Source organism: Trematomus bernacchii, unplaced genomic scaffold, assembly GCF_902827165.1.
Source record: "Trematomus bernacchii unplaced genomic scaffold, fTreBer1.1, whole genome shotgun sequence".
In the NCBI taxonomy this organism is placed as follows: domain Eukaryota; kingdom Metazoa; phylum Chordata; class Actinopteri; order Perciformes; family Nototheniidae; genus Trematomus; species Trematomus bernacchii.
In genome coordinates, this window is record NW_022987651.1 from 118,372 (window position 1) to 141,900 (window position 23,529).

Consider the following 23,529-nt stretch of genomic DNA (forward strand, 5'->3'; position numbering starts at 1 on the left):
ATCATGATTTATGACCAGACATATATTTTTTTATATACATATACAGCCTGTAATGTTCTACAATGATCTGAATATGGACATTGCGCTTTATCCACTGAGCAATAATCATATATTTATTATTTTATAGGCAAAAGTGTAATTACTTAAATGTTTTTATTTTGCAAAACATTTTTTTATTCAATATATTTTTACTTTTACTCAAGAACAAGATCTGAGTACTTCTACATTTACTCAAGTACAAGATCTGAGTACTTCTACTTTTACTCAAGAACAAGATCTGAGTACTTCTACATTTACTCAAGTACAATATCTGAGTACTTCTACATTTACTCAAGTACAAGATCTGAGTACTTCTACTTTTACTCAAGTACAAGATCTGAGTACTTCTACTTTTACTCAAGTACAAGATCTGAGTACTTCTACTTTTACTCAAGTACAAGATCTGAGTACTTCTACATTTACTCAAGTACAAGATCTGAGTACTTCTACATTTACTCAAGTATAAGATCTGAGTACTTCTACTTTTACTCAAGTACAAGATCTGAGTACTTCTACTTTTACTCAAGTACAATATCTGAGTACTTCTACTTTTACTCAAGAACAAGATCTGAGTACTTCTACATTTACTCAAGTACAAGATCTGAGTACTTCTACATTTACTCAAGTACAATATCTGAGTACTTCTACATTTACTCAAGTACAATATCTGAGTACTTCTACTTTTACTCAAGTACAAGATCTGAGTACTTCTACTTTTACTCAAGAACAAGATCTGAGTACTTCTACTTTTACTCAAGTACAAGATCTGAGTACTTCTATCTTTACTCAAGTACAAGATCTGAGTACTTCTACTTTTACTAAAGTACAAGATCTGAGTACTTCTACCTTTACTCAAGTACAAGAGCTGAGTACTTCTACCTTTACTCAAGAACAAGATCTGAGTACTTCTACTTTTACTCAAGAACAAGATCTGAGTACTTATACATTTACTCAAGTACAATATCTGAGTACTTCTACATTTACTCAAGTATAAGATCTGAGTACTTCTACTTTTACTCAAGTACAATATCTGAGTACTTCTACTTTTACTCAAGAACAAGATCTGAGTACTTCTACATTTACTCAAGTACAATATCTGAGTACTTCTACATTTACTCAAGTACAATATCTGAGTACTTCTACTTTTACTCAAGTATAAGATCTGAGTACTTCTACTTTTACTCAAGTACAATATCTGAGTACTTCTACTTTTACTCAAGAACAAGATCTGAGTACTTCTACATTTACTCAAGTACAATATCTGAGTACTTCTACTTTTACTCAAGTACAAGATCTGAGTACTTCTACTTTTACTCAAGTACAAGAGCTGAGTACTTCTACCTTTACTCAAGAACAAGATCTGAGTACTTCTACTTTTACTCAAGTACAAGATCTGAGTACTTCTACCTTTACTCAAGAACAAGATCTGAGTACTTCTACTTTTACTCAAGTACAAGATCTGAGTACTTCTATCTTTACTCAAGTACAAGATCTGAGTACTTCTACTTTTACTAAAGTACAAGATCTGAGTACTTCTACCTTTACTCAAGAACAAGATCTGAGTACTTCTACTTTTACTCAAGTACAAGATCTGAGTACTTCTATCTTTACTCAAGTACAAGATCTGAGTACTTCTATCTTTACTCAAGTACAAGATCTGAGTACTTCTCCACCTCTGATTTTACCACAGTTTTCTAATATTTAATAGCCCAGATCTTCTTCTGACTCAGTTGAATCTCTTTCTCCCACAGCATGATAGGTCCCCTTTAATGTCCTCCCCATTGAGTGATACACCCTCACAGAGCTGCACTGAAACACGAGAGCTTCAACTTCACAGAAACGAAAGTGAAAGTTAGTGTGAGCAGAGCTGCAGTCCAGACCGCGTCTCCGTTTCTCTGAAGAAACAACTGAATCCAGCAGCTTCTTCTCAACAACACAGCAGAACCTCTGCAAACTCTGGTGAGTGCACTACAGAGACACAACGACTCACTAAACATGAGACAAAGAACAGTAACTGCAGTTAGCCCAGGCCTGCTAACAGCTAACGAGCCTAGCTCAGATTGTTTGGGAGGTCTCTCTTTGTGTAGTCTGTAAAGGCACAACATTGACATTGTACAACTTATTTAACTGTTATACACTTTGGTCAGCAGCCTTGATCTTATAACCAGGGCTGCACATAACAGGTGCGCATGCGCACCCCCGCCAAAAAAAGAGCACCGGATCATTTGAAAAAAGGCGCATTTGCGTACCGGGTCTGCTTTATGGGCTCCGCAGTAACCCCGCTGCGAGGCTCCGGCCAACAGTTGAGCACGCTCATGAAAAGTGATGTGCACCCCTGCTTATAACCTCTCAACTTCACTGTAGTTACTGCTGTCTGTCTTTTTAAAGCAGTGTTTTGTCAAAGTATCATATAATCATTCATAATCATATTTATACATATGATGTCTTATACTCTGATTGCCTTTTACTCTGTTCAATTGTATTCTTAGTGTCGTATGTGTTTAAAAGAGATATATATATATATATATATGTATATTGTAGTGCCGAGAGATAGGAGGCGGTGCATCGAAGGTGCAAAAGGTTACTTTATTGAGGAGCAGAAAAGCACATGTTGCTGGCTTGCAGTCCGAGTAGAGAAGAGAAAGAGAAAGGAAGGAGGACACAGTATATACCCTGGAGGTACAGTAAGCATAAGTGTCCGTGCAGAACAATACCCCCAACCCGTAGTTCCATGAGTGAATTATGTAACATGAGTAAATTAGTGATCACTACACAAGCCCCCCCAGAATTCAAACATGGCACAATCCTCGCGTCCGGGAGGAAGCACCACAGGGGCCGAGGAGGGTGGGGTTGCAGGTGAGGGCCGGGCCATGGAACGGGCCGTCGCAAGGGGGCCGCCGGGGGGCCTCGGTAGGCGTTGAGGCGAACAAAGAACACATCCGCCAGTCGTAGAAAGCTGGGTCGCTGAGCCGCGACGTGGGGACGGGCATGAATAACCCGGTGGGCCCCAGCAGGAAGGAGCGCAGCCCGGCCGCAGGCAAACGCGCAGCGGCGGCAGGCACGAAGTCCTCGGGAGGAATGAGCAGTCTCCCCGGGAGGAAGGAGCCTATGACAGGGGAGAGGCCAGACGGGGTCCCGAAGCGCGCCACCCATGGGCCGATGAAAGCATGGGCGACGTCCGAAACTGTCGAGGCGAACCGTGAGCCGCGGTTAGAGGAGAGGCCAGGCAGTGATCTAAATGTTTAACACATTATGGATAGTATTTAACTTTTAAAGCAAACAGTGAACTTTTAGTGTCAGCTTTATTACATCCAGTATGCATACCGTATTCTCTACTACGATTTGTTAAAACGTTTTTTTTTTTTTACCCATTGTGTTCTTACAGACATGTCTGCTGCCAGCTGTCTGCTGACTGAAGATCAGTTTCTGTGCTCCATCTGTCTGGATGTGTTCACTGATCCAGTCAGCACACCATGTGGACACAACTTCTGTAAAGCCTGCATCTCTCAACACTGGGATATTGATGTCCGGTGTCAGTGTCCCAACTGCAAAGAGGCGTTCAACATAAAGCCTGAGCTGCGCGTCAACACGTTCATCTCTGAGATGGCTGCTCAGTTCAGACAGTCAGCTCAACAGAAAGCCAGCAGCAGCAGCAGCAGCAGCAGCTCAGAGCAACACGTTGTCCAACCAGGAGAAGTTCCCTGTGACGTCTGCACTGGAACCAGACTGAAGGCCCTGAAGTCCTGCCTGGTGTGTCTGCAGTCCTACTGTGAGACTCACCTGGAGCCTCACCTGAAAAAGACAGGCTTAAAAAGACATCAGCTGATTTACCCTGAGGAGAACCTGGAAGGCAGGACGTGTGTGAAGCACGATAAACTGCTGGAGCTGTTCTGTAAGACCGACCAGGTGTGTGTCTGCATGCTCTGCACTGTTTCAGACCACAAGATGCATGATGTTGTTCCTCTGAAAGAAGGATATGAAGGAAAGAAGGCTGAGCTGCGGAAGACAGACGCTGACATTCAGCAGATGATCCAGAAGAGACGACTGAAGATTCAGGAGATGAATCGCTCAGTGAAGCTCAGTAAGGAAGGAGCAGACAGAGAGATAGCAGATGGTGTTCAGGTCTTCACCGCTCTGAAGGAGTCTGTTGAGAGAAACCAGGCCGAGCTCATCGACACGATCAAAGAGAAGCAGAGAGAGACAGAGGAACAGGCTGAAGGCTTCATCAAAGAGCTGGAACAGGACATCTCTGAGCTGAAGAAGAGAAGCTCTGAGGTGGAGCAGCTCTCACGCTCTGAAGACCAGCTCCACCTCCTCCAAAGCTTCAGGTCCCTGAGCGCTGCTCCACCCACCAAGAACTGGACAGAAGTCAGGGTCCGTCCACCTTCATATGAGGGGACTGTGAGGGGAGCTGTGATCAAACTGCATCAGACACTCGTCAAACAGATGAAGAAGCTGCTCTCCGAGGTGGAGCTGAAGAGGGTCCAGCGGTATGAGGTGGAGGTGACTCTTGATCCTGATACAGCAAATCCCAACCTCGTCCTGTCTGATGATGGAAAACAAGTTAGACATGGTGATGTGGAGAAGAGTCTCCCAGACAATCCAAAGAGATTTGATTCTTGTGCTAATATTTTAGCAAAGCAGAGTTTCTCTTCAGGAAGACTTTATTACGAGGTTCAGGTCAAAGGGAAGACTGACTGGGATCTAGGAGTGGCCAGAGAGTCGATCAACAGGAAGGGGAAGATCTCACTGACTCCTCCGAAAGGTTACTGGACGATATGGTTGAGGAATGGAAATGAGTACAAAGCTCTTGCTGGTCCTGGAGTCCGTCTCTCTTCGCCTGAGTCTCCGCCTCAGAAGGTGGGGGTGTTTGTGGATTATGAGGAGGGTCTGGTCTCCTTTTATGATGTTGATACTGCAGCTCTGATCTACTCCTTCACTGGCTGCTGCTTCAAAGAGAAACTCTACCCACTCTTTGGTCCTTGTAACAACCCAAGTGGTCAGAACTCTGCGCCTCTGATCATCTCTCCTGTCAATCAGCCTGAGCAGGCATTAGCTCCACATCCTCTTTTTTCTTTTTAAAGCTAAGGACCCAGAATCAGCAGTTCTCTAGCAGGGCTGAAATATAGGGATATGATGGATGTTAGGGCTGCACGATATATCGTGTCGTGACGATAATGGCGATATGCGCATGCTCGATAGTCACATGGCAGGACGTGCGATTCTTTTTTTAGGACGTACGATATTAAGTAGGAAAATTAACTCAAACACGTCACGTTACAATTACTTTGCTGCTTGCTACAAAAGGAAAACTCATATCAGGGGTACTTGAGTGAGTGACATGCAGGCTCTGTGCGATTATGGCAAAAATCATAATCACGATTATTTGAGTCAATCATTTATATCACGATTATTAAATACGATTATTCATTGACTTTGAAAAAATCCATTTATTGAACTTTAAAACAAATACAAATAATAATTTGAACAGTATCTCTTTAACTGTTGATTACCCTGAACGTATAATTCAACTGAAAAACCAATACAAAAATAAATAAATGAAATGATACATTTAAATAAATAATATCAAAATAATAAATACCAATAAACAAGATCAACAAATATTTTGGAGCGCACTTCCCCAAGCTACTAAACATATATAAATATGATAAATACAAATAAATGAGACCAAAATAAATTAGATCAAACATGTTGCACTGTCACAACCTAGCAAAGCTAAATAATTGTTTTTTTCAATTATGTTGTTTTCGTAATTGTGGCAGGCCAAAATCGTAATTGCGATTAAAAAACGATTAATTGCACAGCCCTAACTCACGCGACTCATGTCAGGGGTACTTGAGTGAGTGACATGCAGGCTGCAACCACCTATCACAATCATTCTTGATCAGATCACAGCAGGCCGCGCCACCGCTCGTGGCAGATGTCTTCTCCTCCTCTCCAAAGCAAACCCGGTGATTAAAGGTAGAAACACTGAATAAAGTATTTTCATGTGTTTCAGTTCGGCGCTGCTAACCGAGCTCGCTCAGCTTGTTGCTCTGATAACTTAAGATCCAGACGTCCGTGACTAAAATCCTTCATCCGGTTAAATATAGTTAACAAATACCAATTGTATAGCATGAAAGTTCAAGAAAGGATGGTTTGCGGACAAAATAAAAGGTTCTTCAATTCCTGTATTTTTTCATATCGCAGGGGAAATATTGCAATGTCAGTTTTTCCCAATATCGTGCAGCCCTAATGGATTTCTAAAATGGATGATCTGTTTGGTATTTTGAGCAAAACACATCATAGACATGTTTTTATATTTTTTTATATATCTGAGACCCATACTATATGCCTAAAAATAGCATGATAGGAGACCTTTAATGTTATACATGTATATGTTTGGGGATGGGCATACACTGTTTTATCAGATTGTGATCATTGCATCTTTTTCTGTAAATGTTTTCATTGCTAAAATCCATGTCTGACCTTCTGCTAAATGATGAACCATCCAGATCTCTCAGGTCTTCAGGGACTGGTCAGCTTTCTGTCCCCAGAGTCAGAACTAAACATGGAGAAGTTCAGTTATTATGCTCCAAATATCTGGAACAAACTCCCAGAAACCTGCAGGTCTGCTGCAACTCAGACTACTTTTAAATCCAGGCTGAAGACTTTTCTTTTTGCCGCTGCTTTTAATTGAACTATTCACATCTTAAACTGCACTGTAACTTTTATCCATGTATTTTTTCTTTTAATGTTTATTTTATTATCTTTTCTTTTTAATGACTGATTTTAAATGCCATTTTCTTAATGTCTTCCATTTTTGTAAAGCACTTTGAATTGCCTTGTGTTGAAAGGTGCTATATAAATAAACTTGCCTTGCCTTGCCTTGCTACTGAAACAGCTCACCAATTCTAACGCATCATTGATATGATCTGATGAATTCTGTAAACTGCATTACCTGCCTTTGAAACTGTAGAATAAAAATATGTGAAATAAGAAGAAGCATTTGTACTTTTCTTACATGACTTTGTGCCAAATCTATCACCTTTTATTGTCTAATCATTGTATACCTGATTGATTACCTGAATATGTCCTTTAGAAAAGAATTAAGCCTAAATATCTTTCTACCTTTTTCCATTTTTTACACCACAATTAAAAACGTTTTTACGAGAGATTGCGACAGATATTATTTTGAAAGAACTTTGAAAGAGCTCAGTGAGGTAAAATAACAAAACAATAGAGCATGCTGGGAGTTGAACCACTGACCCTCAGGTTGGAAAATATTCATTTACGCCCTTGAGTCCCACACACACATTGCATTAACATCTTACTATTACCTTACATTATAACATAATCTTACATTAAAAGCTACTACCTTCAAGCTTTATAATCTGTTCAATGGTATTTTACCTTTTAAGTACATGTCTGTTACATTAGCCGCTTTCACACCAAGTACTTTGCCGTACTTAGTTCCCAGCTCTTAGTTCCCAGCACTTAGTTCCCAGCTCTTAGTTCCCAGCACTTAGTACCCAGCACTTAGTTCCCAGCACTTAGTTCCCAGCACTTAGTTCCCCCATGGAACTAAAGAGCCGATCGCGTTCACACTGGAATAAATCCCTGAGGGAGGATTAGGCAAATTAAGCCGCTGACGTCACTTCTTCTTCTTCTGCTTTGGGTTTACTGGCAGGCCGCAAACAACTTCACGGCGTATACTGCCACCCGGAGTCCCCGGCCGGAAGTCCCCGGAGTTGGGGAAGGCTTCAGTAGAAGCTGCTGGGACTCCCAGCAGCTTCTACTGAAGCCTTCAGAGTAAATCACCAGAACGCCGACACCTCCTCATCTCCACCGCTGCCATGTTTTCTTTTGTGTTGCCATAAATTATTCTCTCTCCGTTGGTGCGCGGGGCTAATGCTAATGCTAATAATGCTAATGCGAGCAAATACAATGGCGGCTTCACAAAACTTTTCAGAGTTTTACAGGTTCGTGGTTTGCAATTCGCCCAGCCAATTGAAATGTGAACTTTTTTCTCCCCAGGAAAGCACCTGCTCTCTAGCAACATTTAAAAATGACTGAAACTGTCTGAAATACTGTCTTCACCTTAATAAGTGTAGTCAAGTTTATTAAAGGATCCTTATTAACTTGAACACCACCTTTCCTTTCTTGGGTCCAAAACAAACAATTACATAAGAGACATACAGTAAGCAAGTGTGTGTGTCCGATGGAATAAAGCAGAACAACACTTTCTGGGTTTCCCCCATAACTTTAGGGAAGTACAAATCCATCTCAATCTTTAGTAATTCATAATAATAAGTATTCTGTTGGATTGACAGGTGCTTCGTTGGGGCTCACAGTCCTGCACAGTGGCCAGACTGCAGCAGAGTGGTGGAGGCCATCTTCACACGGCTCTGTGACCTCTACAAAAACAGTGTGCGCTGCGAGGGAAAGAGGGTCTCACGGTTCACAATGGTGAAGCAACCCAGTCTCACGGCATTTCGTGTTATAGTCACGAAATGAATCTATTGATTCGTGTTCACCAACACGATTTTGCCATTTTTTTCGTGTCACACAGAACGATTTTAAAAGCAATGTAAATAATAACAAATTAGAAGGAAAAAGACATTTAAAAAAATACAGATTTAAGTATTCTGACACAGAACGATTTTAGAAGCAATGTATTTATATTGGTGGTATGTTTCGTGCCTGCACCAAATAATAACAAATTAGAAGGAAAAAGAGATGACATAAAATACAGATGTCAGTATTCTGAGGCTCTGAGACATTTCTTTTCCTCACTGACGGCAAAAAAACTCAGACATTATACAATTTAAAATAAAAGGGATAGGGTTAGGCTTAGGGTAAGATATTGAGTAAGAACATGTTTTTATGAACCACACAGCTTCTGGTCTTCCAAGACCCGACCGGACAAAAAGATGTGTTGCAGGCACGAAACATACTACCAATAGAAATACATTGCATTTAAAATCGTTCTGTGTGACACGAAAAAAATGTGAAAATCGCGTTGGTGAACACGAATCAATAGATTACATTAATTTCATGACTAATAACACGAAATGCCGTGAGACTGGGTTGGGTGATACGTGCTTATAAGCACATCCGAGAGTGCGTGATCACCAACGCCAAGGTGATGACTGAGACCACCATCCAGCTCCCAGAAGTGAATGTTGCAACTGTCACACAATGGTGAGTAACTAAGCATACTGCATATACTGCAAAACATGTATACTTACACTGTAATACTTACCCAATAAAATGATTTACTGTTCAAAATAATCCCAACTTTTTTTCAGTACAAATATTCAATTGTGTTCATTTATATTGATTGTTTCATGTTTCCGCAGGTTCAGCAGGCGCTGCAGGTCTCAGGAACAGCAGGTCCTGAAGCAGGGTATCCCCGCTCCTGACGCTCCCATGGCAGGACCTGAGAAGCTTCTTGTGGCGATGCAGAAAGGGACATCTCTGTTTCCTGGCAGTCTGGCTGAGCCTCACACCTTTGTTCTGCCACCAAACACTGCTGGTGAGGCAAAGCTCCAGAACAGATCCCAGCCAGTGGCCATCTCCCAGGTCCCACCACCACCTCCACACTATGCTCTTCCCTTCCTTGCACCAACACCATACATGGCACCATCTGTGCAGCTTCCTCAAGTGCCTGGAAGCTCTCAGATGATGCTTCTCAACATGCCATTGCCATCAGCTACTCAGGCGCTAACATCCGGTCAGAGTAACGTGCCGTACACCACACAGCAGTACAGGGAAAGAGGAGAGGAGAGGGAGCAATCTGGATCAGGCAAAAGAAAATATGTCAAAAAGAAAGACGCCATCATTTGCAAAAACTGCAACAAAGACAAGGCAAGGCAAGGCAAGTTTATTTATATAGCACCTTTCAACACAAGGCAATTCAAAGTGCTTTACAAAAATGGAAGACATTTTTTGAAATGGCATTTAAAATCAGTCATTAAAAAGAAAAGATAATAAAATAAACATTAAAAGAAAAAATACATGGATAAAAGTTAAAAGTTACAGTGCAGTTTAAGATGTGAATAGTTCAATTAAAAGCAGCGGCAAAAAGAAAAGTCTTCAGCCTGGATTTAAAAGTAGTCTGAGTTGCAGCGGACCTGCAGGTTTCTGGGAGTTTGTTCCAGATATTTGGAGCATAATAACTGAACTTCTCCATGTTTAGTTCTGACTCTGGGGACAGAAAGCTGACCAGTCCCTGAAGACCTGAGAGATCTGGATGGTTCATAATTTAGCAGCAGGTCAGACATGTATTTTGGGCCTAAACCATTCAAAGCTTTATAAACCAGCAACAGTATTTTGAAATCTATTCTTTGACACACAGGAAGCCAGTGTAAAGACTTCAGAACAGGAGTGATCCACTTTCTTAGTGTCAGTGAGGAACCAGTGTAAAGACTTCAGAACAGGAGTGATCCACTTTCTTAGTGTCAGTGAGGAACCAGTGTAAAGACTTCAGAACAGGAGTGATCCACTTTCTTAGTGTCAGTGAGGAACCAGTGTAAAGACTTCAGAACAGGACTGATGTGATCCACTTTCTTAGTGTCAGAGAGGAACCAGTGTAAAGACTTCAGAACAGGAGTGATGTGATCCACTTTCTTAGTGTCAGTAAGGAACCAGTGTAAGGACTTCAGAACAGGAGTGATCCACTTTCTTAGTGTTAGTGAGGAACCAGTGTAAAGACTTCAGAACAGGACTGATCCACTTTCTTAGTGTTAGTGAGGAACCAGTGTAAAGACTTCAGAACAGGACTGATCCACTTTCTTAGTGTTAGTGAGGAACCAGTGTAAAGACTTCAGAACTGGACTGATCCACTTTCTTAGTGTTAGTGAGGAACCAGTGTAAAGACTTCAGAACAGGACTGATCCACTTTCTTAGTGTTAGTGAGGAACCAGTGTAAGGACTTCAGAACTGGACTGATCCACTTTCTTAGTGTCAGTGAGGAACCAGTGTAAAGACTTCAGAACTGGACTGATCCACTTTCTTAGTGTCAGTGAGGAACCAGTGTAAAGACTTCAGAACAGGACTGATCCACTTTCTTAGTGTCAGTGAGGAACCAGTGTAAGGACTTCAGAACAGGACTGATCCACTTTCTTAGTGTCAGTGAGGAACCAGTGTAAAGACTTCAGAACTGGACTGATCCACTTTCTTAGTGTCAGTGAGGAACCAGTGTAAAGACTTCAGAACAGGACTGATGTGATCCACTTTCTTAGTGTCAGTGAGGAACCAGTGTAAAGACTTCAGAACAGGACTGATCCACTTTCTTAGTGTCAGTGAGGAACCAGTGTAAAGACTTCAGAACAGGACTGATCCACTTTCTGAGTGTTAGTGAGGAACCAGTGTAAAGACTTCAGAACAGGACTGATGTGATCCACTTTCTGAGTGTTAGTGAGGAACCAGTGTAAAGACTTCAGAACAGGACTGATGTGATCCACTTTCTTAGTGTCAGTGAGGAACCAGTGTAAAGACTTCAGAACAGGACTGATCCACTTTCTTAGTGTCAGTGAGGAACCAGTGTAAAGACTTCAGAACAGGACTGATGTGATCCACTTTCTTAGTGTCAGTGAGGAACCAGTGTAAAGACTTCAGAACAGGACTGATCCACTTTCTTAGTGTCAGTGAGGAACCAGTGTAAAGACTTCAGAACAGGACTGATGTGATCCACTTTCTTAGTGTCAGTGAGGAACCAGTGTAAAGACTTCAGAACAGGACTGATCCACTTTCTTAGTGTCAGTGAGGAACCAGTGTAAAGACTTCAGAACAGGACTGATGTGATCCACTTTCTTAGTGTCAGTGAGGAACCAGTGTAAAGACTTCAGAACAGGACTGATCCACTTTCTTAGTGTCAGTGAGGAACCAGTGTAAAGACTTCAGAACAGGACTGATCCACTTTCTTAGTGTCAGTGAGGAACCAGTGTAAAGACTTCAGAACAGGACTGATCCACTTTCTTAGTGTTAGTGAGGAACCAGTGTAAAGACTTCAGAACAGGACTGATCCACTTTCTTAGTGTCAGTGAGGAACCAGTGTAAAGACTTCAGAACAGGACTGATCCACTTTCTTAGTGTTAGTGAGGAACCAGTGTAAGGACTTCAGAACAGGACTGATCCACTTTCTTAGTGTTAGTGAGGAACCAGTGTAAAGACTTCAGAACAGGACTGATCCACTTTCTTAGTGTCAGTGAGGAACCAGTGTAAGGACTTCAGAACTGGACTGATCCACTTTCTTAGTGTCAGTGAGGAACCAGTGTAAAGACTTCAGAACTGGACTGATCCACTTTCTTAGTGTCAGTGAGGAACCAGTGTAAAGACTTCAGAACAGGACTGATCCACTTTCTTAGTGTCAGTGAGGAACCAGTGTAAGGACTTCAGAACAGGACTGATGTGATCCACTTTCTTAGTGTCAGTGAGGAACCAGTGTAAAGACTTCAGAACAGGACTGATCCACTTTCTTAGTGTCAGTGAGGAACCAGTGTAAAGACTTCAGAACAGGACTGATGTGATCCACTTTCTTAGTGTCAGTGAGGAACCAGTGTAAAGACTTCAGAACAGGACTGATCCACTTTCTTAGTGTTAGTGAGGAACCAGTGTAAAGACTTCAGAACAGGACTGATCCACTTTCTGAGTGTTAGTGAGGAACCAGTGTAAAGACTTCAGAACAGGACTGATCCACTTTCTTAGTGTCGGTGAGGAACCAGTGTAAAGACTTCAGAACAGGAGTGATGTGATCCACTTTCTTAGTGTCAGTGAGAACTCGAGCAGCGGCGTTCTGAATTAGCTGCAGCTTTCTAATAGATTTTTTAGTGAGACCTGTAAAGACACCATTGCAGTAGTCCAGTCTACTGAAGATAAAAGCATGGACAAGTTTTTCCAAATCCTGCTGTGACATTAGTCTTTTAATCCTAGATATGTTCTTTAGGTGATAGTAGGCTGATTTAGTAACTGTTTTAATGTGACTGTTGAAACTCAGGTCAGAGTCCATGACTACACCTAGATTTCTGGCTGTATTTGTTGTTTTGAACATTGCAGACTGAAGCTCAGCGCTAACTTTTATACGTTCTGCCTTGGCTCCCAAAAACCATTACCTCAGTTTTATCTTTGTTTAATTGGAGAAAGTTCTGACACATCCAGTCATTGATTTGTTCAATGCACTTACTCAGTGTTTGAATTGGAGCATAATCTCCTGGTGAAATTGTTACGTAAATTTGTGTGTCATCCGCATAGCTATGGTAACTTATTTTGTTGTTTTTCATGTTTTTCAAGACAGGAAGCCACCAGCCCACTTACAGTACTTTGGCAATTGGTCCTGTAAAGAATCAGAGAGCCAGATGAGGAATGGAGGGCTGAGCTGGAGCAAAGAGGGTATGGGGGAAAGAAAGGGGATGCACCTTAAAGGACCACAAAGGTGCAACTTTTTCACTTTGTTATGTTTTGCACTGTTTTTATTGTATAGTTTTATTTTACACTTTACTATACATATTGTAAGAATTGTTGTTGTTTCTTTTACTGTTGTTTTAAATATATAAATACATATAAAACAAGTATGGATGTTTCTGTTTTGAATATTTCATCATCATATTTCACTTTCATTATCAAATCAAATCAAATCAAGTTTTATTTATAAAGCACATTTAAAAGCGATTTTTAGTTGAGCCAAAGTGCTGTACATGTAATAAAAACACATTACTACAATCACAATAAAAGACAATAAATTACAACAGATATATATAAAAAAATAAATAAATTAAAAATAAATTTAAAAAAACACAAGGAAAAGTCAGGAGTCGTGCTCCGCTCTAACTAGAAGGCCAGAGAGATAATTATTGTTATATTTACTTAATGCTTTTTTCTTAAGTTTTAATACATTTATTAAAAGTTGTAATTATAATAATAAATGCACAACATAATAATAATCCTCATACATATTTGTCATATTACTTATATTCTAAGTACTATTCTATATTAAGCACATCTATAGAAGTACTGTCCAGTGATGTACTTCCTTGCATGCTCCTTAATACTTCACTACATGTCAGAGGCAAAGATCTGACTCTGAACCTCATTGATTTGAAAAAAGGAGTTACTTTGAACATTTAGATTCTGTTACAAAGTACAATAATATAAACAGACAATGAATCACGAATGATTAAGAACTGAAATGATCCATTGGTTTGATTCACAACCCAAAAGTATGGTAAAATAATAAGTGTGTTCTGACATACAAGGGATCGAGCGGGATTCGAAACCGGCTCGCAGGGCGTATTTCGGCTACTTTACGGTTATCAAAGATAAACTAATGCGCTATGTCTTTGGCGCAGTGGGTAGAGCATGAGACTCTTAATGTCAGGGTCGTGGGTTCGAGCCCCACGTCGGGCTGTAGCGTTTTAGGGTGTCTTAATACTAGATCATTCAGACGGGTTGTTTCCAAACCTTGAACCTTTCACCTCCAGGTTTGGGTCATTGAGTAAATGTGAGCACCCCAGTGAGTCAGAAGGTTGTGGGTTCAGTCCCAGCAGATACATGCTGATTTATCCTAGTGTGAATTGTGCTGCTTGTTAAATGTTATCTCACTGCTAAAGTGGAGAAGAGCTTCAAAATCAAAGATCTCCAACCTGTTAGAAATCCCATCCATTACACTCCAGATACTGAGCTGGAGGTAGAAGCAACACCTTTAATAGCAACACCATGTTTGACCTTAATAAACATTTATATCTGGCTCTTGTGTCGTGTCCTTGACCTCTCTCAGATGCCATATTCATTTGTGAAAATTAATCAGATTTCTTCCAGTGTCACTTTATATAAATGCAGTTTTCAAGATACTACTATCATATGGTCTAATGTCTGTCAGCAGTCACAACAACACTGCTAACATAGTCTTTAATGTGGATAATATTCTCATTGTAGTGGACAGCTCAAACTAAGATAAGAGACCTTTATTAGAAATTAAGGAGTGAAAATCAGGACAATTATGAGCTCTTTACGTTTATTAAAACATGAAATATACTTGACATTTCCATTACCTTGCTTTCCATACAGTTAAACAAACCACATGTGTGTATTATAATGTGTTACAGTGTGTTATAAACTATGTTCAGAACCAAATCACTCAATTTAAAGAAAGCACAGGCTGTATTTTAACATTAAAATAATGAAGGTAGAAAGCAGAAAAGCATCTCTCCTGTCCTGTAATATATCATCACACGAAACAACGTTCAGTTTGAGAGTTTCCTCTGATCTCAGACACAGAGCACGGATCCTGTTTCATTTAAAGCAAAACGAAAACATTATTTTTGAGCCAAATTAAAACTTAATTTCATAACTTTCCAAAGACACTTGGTGAAAGAATGATGAAGAAATGTGCACGAAGAAGGGGCCGGTGTATTCTGGGAAAACGTCTAAATACTACATTGTATATTATTAGAAACAACAGATTTGATCTACACTGAAAGCTGTTGATTCAAACTGAGGCCTCGTTCAGCTGCTTCACCGTCTGCAGCTTCCTCAGATCTCAGATCAGCGTCTACCGTCCATCAGGGAGCCTGAGAATCACAACAGAAGTGTTTCCTTGAAGGCAACGTTAACATGTGTATTTTTACTTTTACTCAAGTACAAGATGTGAGTACTTCTACTTTTACTCAAGTACAAGATGCGAGTACTTCTACTTTTACTCAAGTACAAGATGCGAGTACTTCTACTTTTACTCAAGTACAAGATGTGAGTACTTCTACTTTTACTCAAGTACAAGATGCGAGTACTTCTACTTTTACTCAAGTACAAGATGTGAGTACTTCTCCACCTCTGATTTAACCACAGTTTTCTAATATGTAACAGCCCAGATCTTCTTCTGACTCAGTTTATCCTGTTTCTCAGAGTAAAAGATCCTCTGTAATGTCTGCTCAGAGCCTCAGGGCAGCATGCATCAGGGCATCATGCTGCTGTGATGCATGATGCCCTGATGCATGCTGCCCTGATGCATGATGCCCTGATGCATGCTGCCCTGATGCATGATGCCCTGATGCATGCTGCCCTGATGCATGCTGCCCTGATGCATGATGCCCTGATGCATGCTGCCCTGATGCATGATGCCCTGATGCATGCTGCCCTGATGCATGCTGCCCTGATGCATGATGCCCTGATGCATGCTGCCCTGATGCATGATGCCCTGATGCATGCTGCCCTGATGCATGCTGCCCTGATGCATGCTGCCCTGATGCATGCTGCCCTGATGCATGCTGCCCTGATGCATGATGCCCTGATGCATGCTGCCCTGATGCATGCTGCCCTGATGCATGATGCCCTGATGCATGCTGCCCTGATGCATGCTGCCCTGATGCATGCTGCCCTGATGCATGATGCCCTGATGCATGCTGCCCTGATGCATGATGCCCTGATGCATGATGCCCTGATGCATGATGCCCTGATGCATGCTGGGAAACACTGTTTCTCTCCTGCTGTTATGAGAATAATTAAAGTTGAGATTTAAATGGTTTCTTCTTGTTCCCCGGTCTCCTCTTACAGAAACATTATAACCTGCAGAGGACCCTGCTTTAATGATTAGTGCTGAAGTTGCAGTTTTATATTAGTATGACTTCCTGACATTAGTATTTATCTGTCCACAAGAGGGAGCTAGATGCTCTCTAAGCCTCCCATGGATTCTCCAAGGCACTGTTCTTTTTTATTTTGCCTATATTTGTTAACATTATGGCACATTAACACCATTAACTCTTGAGCTTGTAGCTGCTCCTGTCTGCCCGTAGATGAACAGAAAACACCATTACTTCGTTTTTTGAAGTTCTGCAGTAACACGTGAGCATTTTTCTTTTGTTTCATGTTGTTTATTCCAGGTCTGGATATGAAAGTAATTGTCTTAGAAAATGTATGTGCATGTATCTGAGGTATTACAGAAAAAGTGGTGCAGCTTTTATTGTGAAATATGTTTAAAAATACCTGAGTAAAGAACCTTTCATTTCTGCCTTTACCACACACACACACACACACACACACACACACACACACACACACACACACACACACACACACACACACACACACACACACACACACACACACACACACACACACACACACACACACACACACACACACACACACACACACACACACACACACACACACAACACACACACACACACACACACACACACACACACCACACACACACACACACACACACACACACACACACACACACACACACACACTTGTTTCAGAGATAAATAGTTTTTATTTAGGCGCCTTCTCACAAATCACGACGGTTCACAGTAACTGGAAAGCTCCAGAAGCGGTGGTGAAATGAACTCATGCTATGGAATAACAAGTAGAACAAATTCAAAGCTACATTTCAGCCAAAGATAATCACCAAGACGGAGTTAATGCACGAGAGACATGCAGTCAGTAGAAATGAGAAAAACTGGAGGTGAAAGGAAGTAGTGTTTGGAAAGCTAGTCCCATTTGTGCATGTGCGTTATGGTCTGCAACAAATTCAACAAACGATGCTGTTTTTCATTCTTACCCTGTTGCTGTTTAAACCACTTAACTTCCCACGGGGATTAATAAAGGTCCATCTTATCTTATCATTGTATTGTTTGAATCCCCTCAGCTTTTGCCCCCTGTCGCAGAAGACGAGCTGCACAGCGTCGACTTCCTCAGCTCAATTTTCATCGACTGGCTCTCGGCCCGTGACTCTAATCTCGTCACCGTCGAAACGCCCAAAACCGCCTTGCTGTTCGGTTTCATACCTTTCATACACATCGGGATCCGAGTGGCCGCGCTGCGAGGAGAAATCACATCTGAAACGGGCTGGAAAAGAAGAAAAAAAACATTAAAGCGATTTTAGGAGAAGATTTGGAACAGAAATAAAAGGTAAGGTTAGCTCCGTGTTAGCATCGTTTCTGGTTAGCCTTGTTCCAGGTTTTAAGTAGTTTGTTTACATTTCCCAAACTCAGACGTTAAAAGACCTGAGTACTTCTACTTTTACTCAAGTACAAGACCTGAGTACTTCTACTTTTACTCAAGTACAGATCTGAGTACTTCTACTTTTACTCAAGTACAGATCTGAGTACTTCTACTTTTACTCAAGTACAGATCTGAGTACTTCTACTTTTACTCAAGTACAATATCTGAGTACTTCTACTTTTACTCAAGTACAAGATCTGAGTACTTCTACTTTTACTCAAGTACAAGATCTGAGTACTTCTACTTTTACTCAAGTACAAGATCTGAGTACTTCTACTTTTACTCAAGTACAATATCTGAGTACTTCTACTTTTACTCAAGTACAAGATCTGAGTACTTCTACTTTTACTCAAGTACAAGCTCTGAGTACTTCTACTTTTACTCAAGTACAAGATCTGAGTACTTCTACTTTTACTCAAGTACAAGATCTGAGTACTTCTACTTTTACTCAAGTCCAATATCTGAGTACTTCTACTTTTATTCAAGTACAAGATCTGAGTACTTCTACTTTTACTCAAGTACAAGATCTGAGTACTTCTACTTTTACTCAAGTACAAGATCTGAGTACTTCTACTTTTACTCAAGTCCAATATCTGAGTACTTCTACTTTTATTCAAGTACAAGATCTGAGTACTTCTACTTTTACTCAAGTACAGATCTGAGTACTTCTACTTTTACTCAGTACAAGATCTGAGTACTTCTACTTTTACTCAAGTACAAGATCTGAGTACTTCTACCTTTATCAAGTACAAGATCTGAGTACTTCTACTTTTACTCAAGTACAAGACCTGAGTACTTCTACTTTTACTCAAGTACAAGATCTGAGTACTTCTACTTTTACTCAAGTCCAATATCTGAGTACTTCTACTTTTATTCAAGTACAAGATCTGAGTACTTCTACTTTTACTCAAGTGCAAGATCTGAGTACTTCTACTTTTATTCAAGTACAAGATCTGAGTACTTCTACTTTTACTCAAGTACCAGATCTGAGTACTTCTACTTTTACTCAAGTACAAGATCAGAGAACCTTGAATGTCTGCCTTGACCTTATTGCTCTCCAGTCACATTCAGATGTATGCAGGACTAGTCTCACCATTGAAGGCGCTGGTCTGGGGGAAGTCGAGGAGATCGGTGTGATCGTTATGCTGCTCGTCATCTTGCTCTGAATCGTCTTCCCGACCAATGATTGTCGTGGTGAGCGCAGCACGGTTCCTGTTGACACTTCCTTACTGCTTTCTGAAGATCTGAGCGTCAAAAGTGAACTACTGCATCCCTCCGAAGGCCTCTTATACTGCGGACCCAGGTGGATGTGGATCATGTTGTCCTCCGTGGTGATGATGCTGCTGTTGGCGTTGTATTTCCTGAAAGGTAACTTGTCTGGTGTCATTTTCATCATCGTGGGTCGGCTTGCGGTCGTGTCCTTTGGCTCAGGTGCAGCACATGTTTCAGCCACAGGGATGGAGTTAACCCTTATAAAGGACACTGGCGATTTAAGTCTTTCCAAAGGACTGCAAGCATTGGACTTTTCTGGACTTTTGGCCCTGGAGATGGCCGTGATCGTGACGGGAGATTTGGCTCGATCGAAGCCTCCCAAAGGATCGCAGTCTTTGCTCTTCGAAGCCATTGTCATTGGCGTCTTTGGGACAATTGTAATGCGAGGTTTCTGGTTTCCGAGAGTTGGGATGATGGTGGTGCTGGAGAAGAAATCCTCCGCCCGGGGACTGGTTATCTCCAAGGTGGCGGTGCTGTTCAGGTGATCCGGGGTAACTCGAATATGCAATGGTTGACACGGCCTTCTCGTCTCCGGCGGATTGATCAAGGACGCCCGATTCATCTTGTCAGTCAGAGTCTGAGTGAGACTAATAGCCGCTTTCTTTTTCATCCACGGTATCCAGGATTTTTTGTCCGTCAGATCTGCGGACGCTGGAGGGAATCGCTCAAGAACTGCCGGCTTTTTTAGACCCTGTTGTCTGAGGTTGTTCATAAGGTGGTTTTCCTCGAGGACTGATTTACGGATAAATCCCGCGGCTGTGTCGTCCTCTGCTTGTTCGCCAATAATCTCATCTGTTTGCACTGCCGTGGAGGTCACCGGGACATTTACCATCCTCTTCCCGTTCATACTAGGTCTCAAGGCGCGACTATAACGCTTCGTGGCTTCCAGCTCGTTGGCAAGGTTTGCAAAATCGTAGCTCATGCTCCGCTTCTTCTCTTCCTCCTCCATGAACCTCTGCTGCAGGACAGAATAGTCCACCTGCAGCTGAGAGAGCTGGTCCTCCTTGTTCATCAGCTCGTGGATTTTCTCCTTCAAAGCCCGGACGTCAGTTTGCAGCTCTCTGGTTTTAGCTTCCTCCGACTTGCAGCGGATTCTCAGCTCAGCCTCAGGACTTGTGACCTCTCCTTTCTCGATGGCCTTGTTCCTGGCGATCTGACTTTTCATTTCTTCCAGAATCTTTGAAAGAGTGTTGGCTTTGTCCTGCTCCGTTCTGAATTTCTTCTCCAGTAGATCGTACTCGTCCTCCGTCTTCATCAAATCCCCTTCGACCACTTCAAGTTGTTTCAGCCGGCTTTTAAGTCTTTCAATTTCTATCGTGAGCTCTTTGACTTTGTTGTCTTCGTCTGGGTTGCTGTTGTAATCCTTGTGGAACGACTTCTCCTCGAGTCCGTCCATTCTTATTTTCATACCACCAAGTTTGGTATTCATCTGCTTGCACTTTTCCTCTTCACTTGCGAGTAGAGTCTTCAACTCGTCTTTCTCTTTAACGAGCATCGACACCTTGACCTCCATGTCTGATTTGAATCTGAGAAGTGTCTTGCTCTCCTCGATCAGCTTCTCTGTGACCTCTGTAACTTTGCCTTGCTCTGCTTTAAACATCTTGCTTAAATCCTCACTTTTGTGTTCTTCTTGTTTAAGTCTCTCCGCCGTATTCTTCCTGTCTTCCACCAGGATCACTGCGAAGGACTTCAACTTCATCAGATCGTCTTTCAAGAGCATCTCTGCCTTTTCAAACTTCGTCTCCGATCCCTCCAGTTCCTTCAAGCGAGTTTTCACCGTCTCCAGCTCCCCGGCCAGATCCTGCACGACACGTTTCTCTTTCTCCAGGATAGCGTGAAGCTGAGCGCACTCTGTGTTGCTTTTACAGAAAGCCCCCTCCAGTTTCTCCAGTTCAAGCATCCTTATCTGTAGTTTCTCCACCTCGAGCCTCAGCTCCTTGCTATGGTTCTCCTCTCCTTGCAGCTGTTTCCTCAGCTCCCTGCACTGAGTCTCTGTTTTGGTTATCTCCTCATCCTTGCCCTCCATCTCCAGAACTTTCTTCCGCAGATTCTCCAGTTCGGTCATGAGAGACGAATCCCCGCATTCCCCTTTGCTGATCTTCTCCCTCAGCTCCTGCAGGTCTTCTTCGGATTTCTGCAGCAACTTATTCCTCTCCTCTAACTCTTCGATCTTGTGCGCCAATCCGGCCATCTTCAATCTGAGCTGCCGGCTTTGGGACTCTTCGTTTGCCAGTTTTGCCGTCATTTCCTCGTGTTCCTGTGCACACTTAGCCGCTCTGTGCTCCAGCTCGTTCTCTAGGTTGAGGAGTTTCTGTCCGTCTTCTTTGGCAGTTTCGCTGACGGACGATAAACGCTGCTCTTTCTCCTGAAGCTTCTGAACGAACTCCTGGATCTTCTGGGTCTGTTGGTCGATTTGCTCGATGTGAAGCTGCCTCTCGTCCACCAACATCAGGGCGAAAGACTTGAGTTTCACCAGCTCCGCTCGAATTTTCTCCAGCCGCCGGTTGTGATCCGTGTCCTTACGAGCCTGATAGCCCTTCTCCTGCTCCAACAGCCTTTTGAGTCTATGAAACACACACAGGAAAACATGTTAGTGTTCATTTAATAAAACACTCGCGCTGCTATTGGCTAGCAGCTTCAACACATTGTACGTGATGGGACATCTCCAAGTGGTGCTTTTATTTGTGGTCAATAAGTAGAGTGATGAGCCGTGCAATTAACGATTAATCGGTTAACTGTTGGTCTGTAAAATGTCTGAAAATAGTACAACATTTCTCAAAGTCTAAAGTGAGTTGTGACGTGAGAGAAAGTACTGCCTTTTTGTAAAGTTATTCAGCACTTTTTATAATTGTCAACATCCAAATGTAACACTCGTGCTTCTGTTGGCTAGCGCCTCCAACACATTGTACGTGATTAGGCTAAGGGGTGGGACATCTCTAAAAGAGGTCGACCAATCACAACAGAGCCGGCCAGCTAACCAATCAGAGCAGACTGGGCTCTGGTTTCAGACAGAGGGTGAAAAGAGGTGCTGCAGCACAGGCAGTATGAGAGAAATAAAGAACTTTTTGAACATTAAAGCATGGAGACATGTAGAGACACTACATACTGATATACACCTGAACATCAGCAGGAGAGGACTCTTTAAAGTAGAGACACTACATACTGATATACACCTGAACATCAGCAGGAGAGGACTCTTTAAAGTAGAGACACTACATACTGATATACACCTGAACATCAGCAGGAGAGGACTCTTTAAAGTAGAGACACTACATACTGATATACACCTGAACATCAGCAGGAGAGGACTCTTTAAAGTAGAGACACTACATACTGATATACACCTGAACATCAGCAGGAGAGGACTCTTTAAAGTAGAGACACTACATACTGATATACACCTGAACATCAGCAGGAGAGGACTCTTTAAAGTAGAGACACTACATACTGATATACACCTGAACATCAGCAGGAGAGGACTCTTTAAAGTAGAGACACTACATACTGATATACACCTGAACATCAGCAGGAGAGGACTCTTTAAAGTAGAGACACTACATACTGATATACACCTGAACATCAGCAGGAGAGGACTCTTTAAAGTAGAGACACTACACACTGATATACACCTGAACATCAGCAGGAGAGGACTCTTTAAAGTAGAGACACTACATACTGATATACACCTGAACATCAGCAGGAGAGGACTCTTTAAAGTAGAGGACACTACATACTGATATACACCTGAACATCAGCAGGAGAGGACTCTTTAAAGTAGAGACACTACATACTGATATACACCTGAACATCAGCAGGAGAGGACTCTTTAAAGTAGAGACACTACATACTGATATACACCTGAACATCAGCAGGAGAGGACTCTTTAAAGTAGAGACACTACACACTGATATACACCTGAACATCAGCAGGAGAGGACTCTTTAAAGTAGAGACACTACACACTGATATACACCTGAACATCAGCAGGAGAGAACTCTTTAAAGTAGAGACACTACACACTGATATACACCTGAACATCAGCAGGAGAGGACTCTTTAAAGTAGAGACACTACACACTGATATACACCTGAACATCAGCAGGAGAGGACTCTTTAAAGTAGAGACACTACATACTGATATACACCTGAACATCAGCAGGAGAGGACTCTTTAAAGTAGAGACACTACATACTGATATACACCTGAACATCAGC

At 41.9% G+C, this 23,529-nt stretch overlaps 2 protein-coding genes across 4 annotated transcripts in view; one reads left to right on the forward strand and one right to left on the reverse strand.

Moving 5' to 3' along the window:
* Positions 1 to 1,860: 1,860 nt before the first annotated feature.
* Positions 1,861 to 5,390, forward strand: LOC117486375 (E3 ubiquitin-protein ligase TRIM21-like). The gene is made up of 2 exons (XM_034134793.1): positions 1,861 to 1,998; positions 3,425 to 5,390. Exon 2 carries the CDS (start codon positions 3,427 to 3,429, stop codon positions 5,119 to 5,121), a length of 1,695 nt encoding a protein of 564 aa, XP_033990684.1. The 5' UTR covers positions 1,861 to 1,998; positions 3,425 to 3,426; the 3' UTR covers positions 5,122 to 5,390.
* Positions 5,391 to 15,035: 9,645 nt separating this feature from the next.
* The window catches only part of LOC117486384 (filamin-A-interacting protein 1), a 41,849-nt gene continuing 33,355 nt past the window's right edge, over positions 15,036 to 23,529 (reverse strand). For 2 of the 3 annotated variants that reach the window (XM_034134805.1, XM_034134807.1), the window contains 2 exons: positions 19,139 to 21,881; positions 17,327 to 17,889 (listed from right to left, as the gene is read on the reverse strand). In XM_034134805.1, the coding sequence (XP_033990696.1) occupies positions 17,686 to 17,889; positions 19,139 to 21,881 (2,947 nt within the window). In that variant the 3' untranslated portion in view covers positions 17,327 to 17,685. Of the gene's footprint in view, positions 15,609 to 17,326; positions 17,890 to 19,138; positions 21,882 to 23,529 lie in introns of those variants that run through there. The other variant, XM_034134806.1, reaches the window with a different exon arrangement.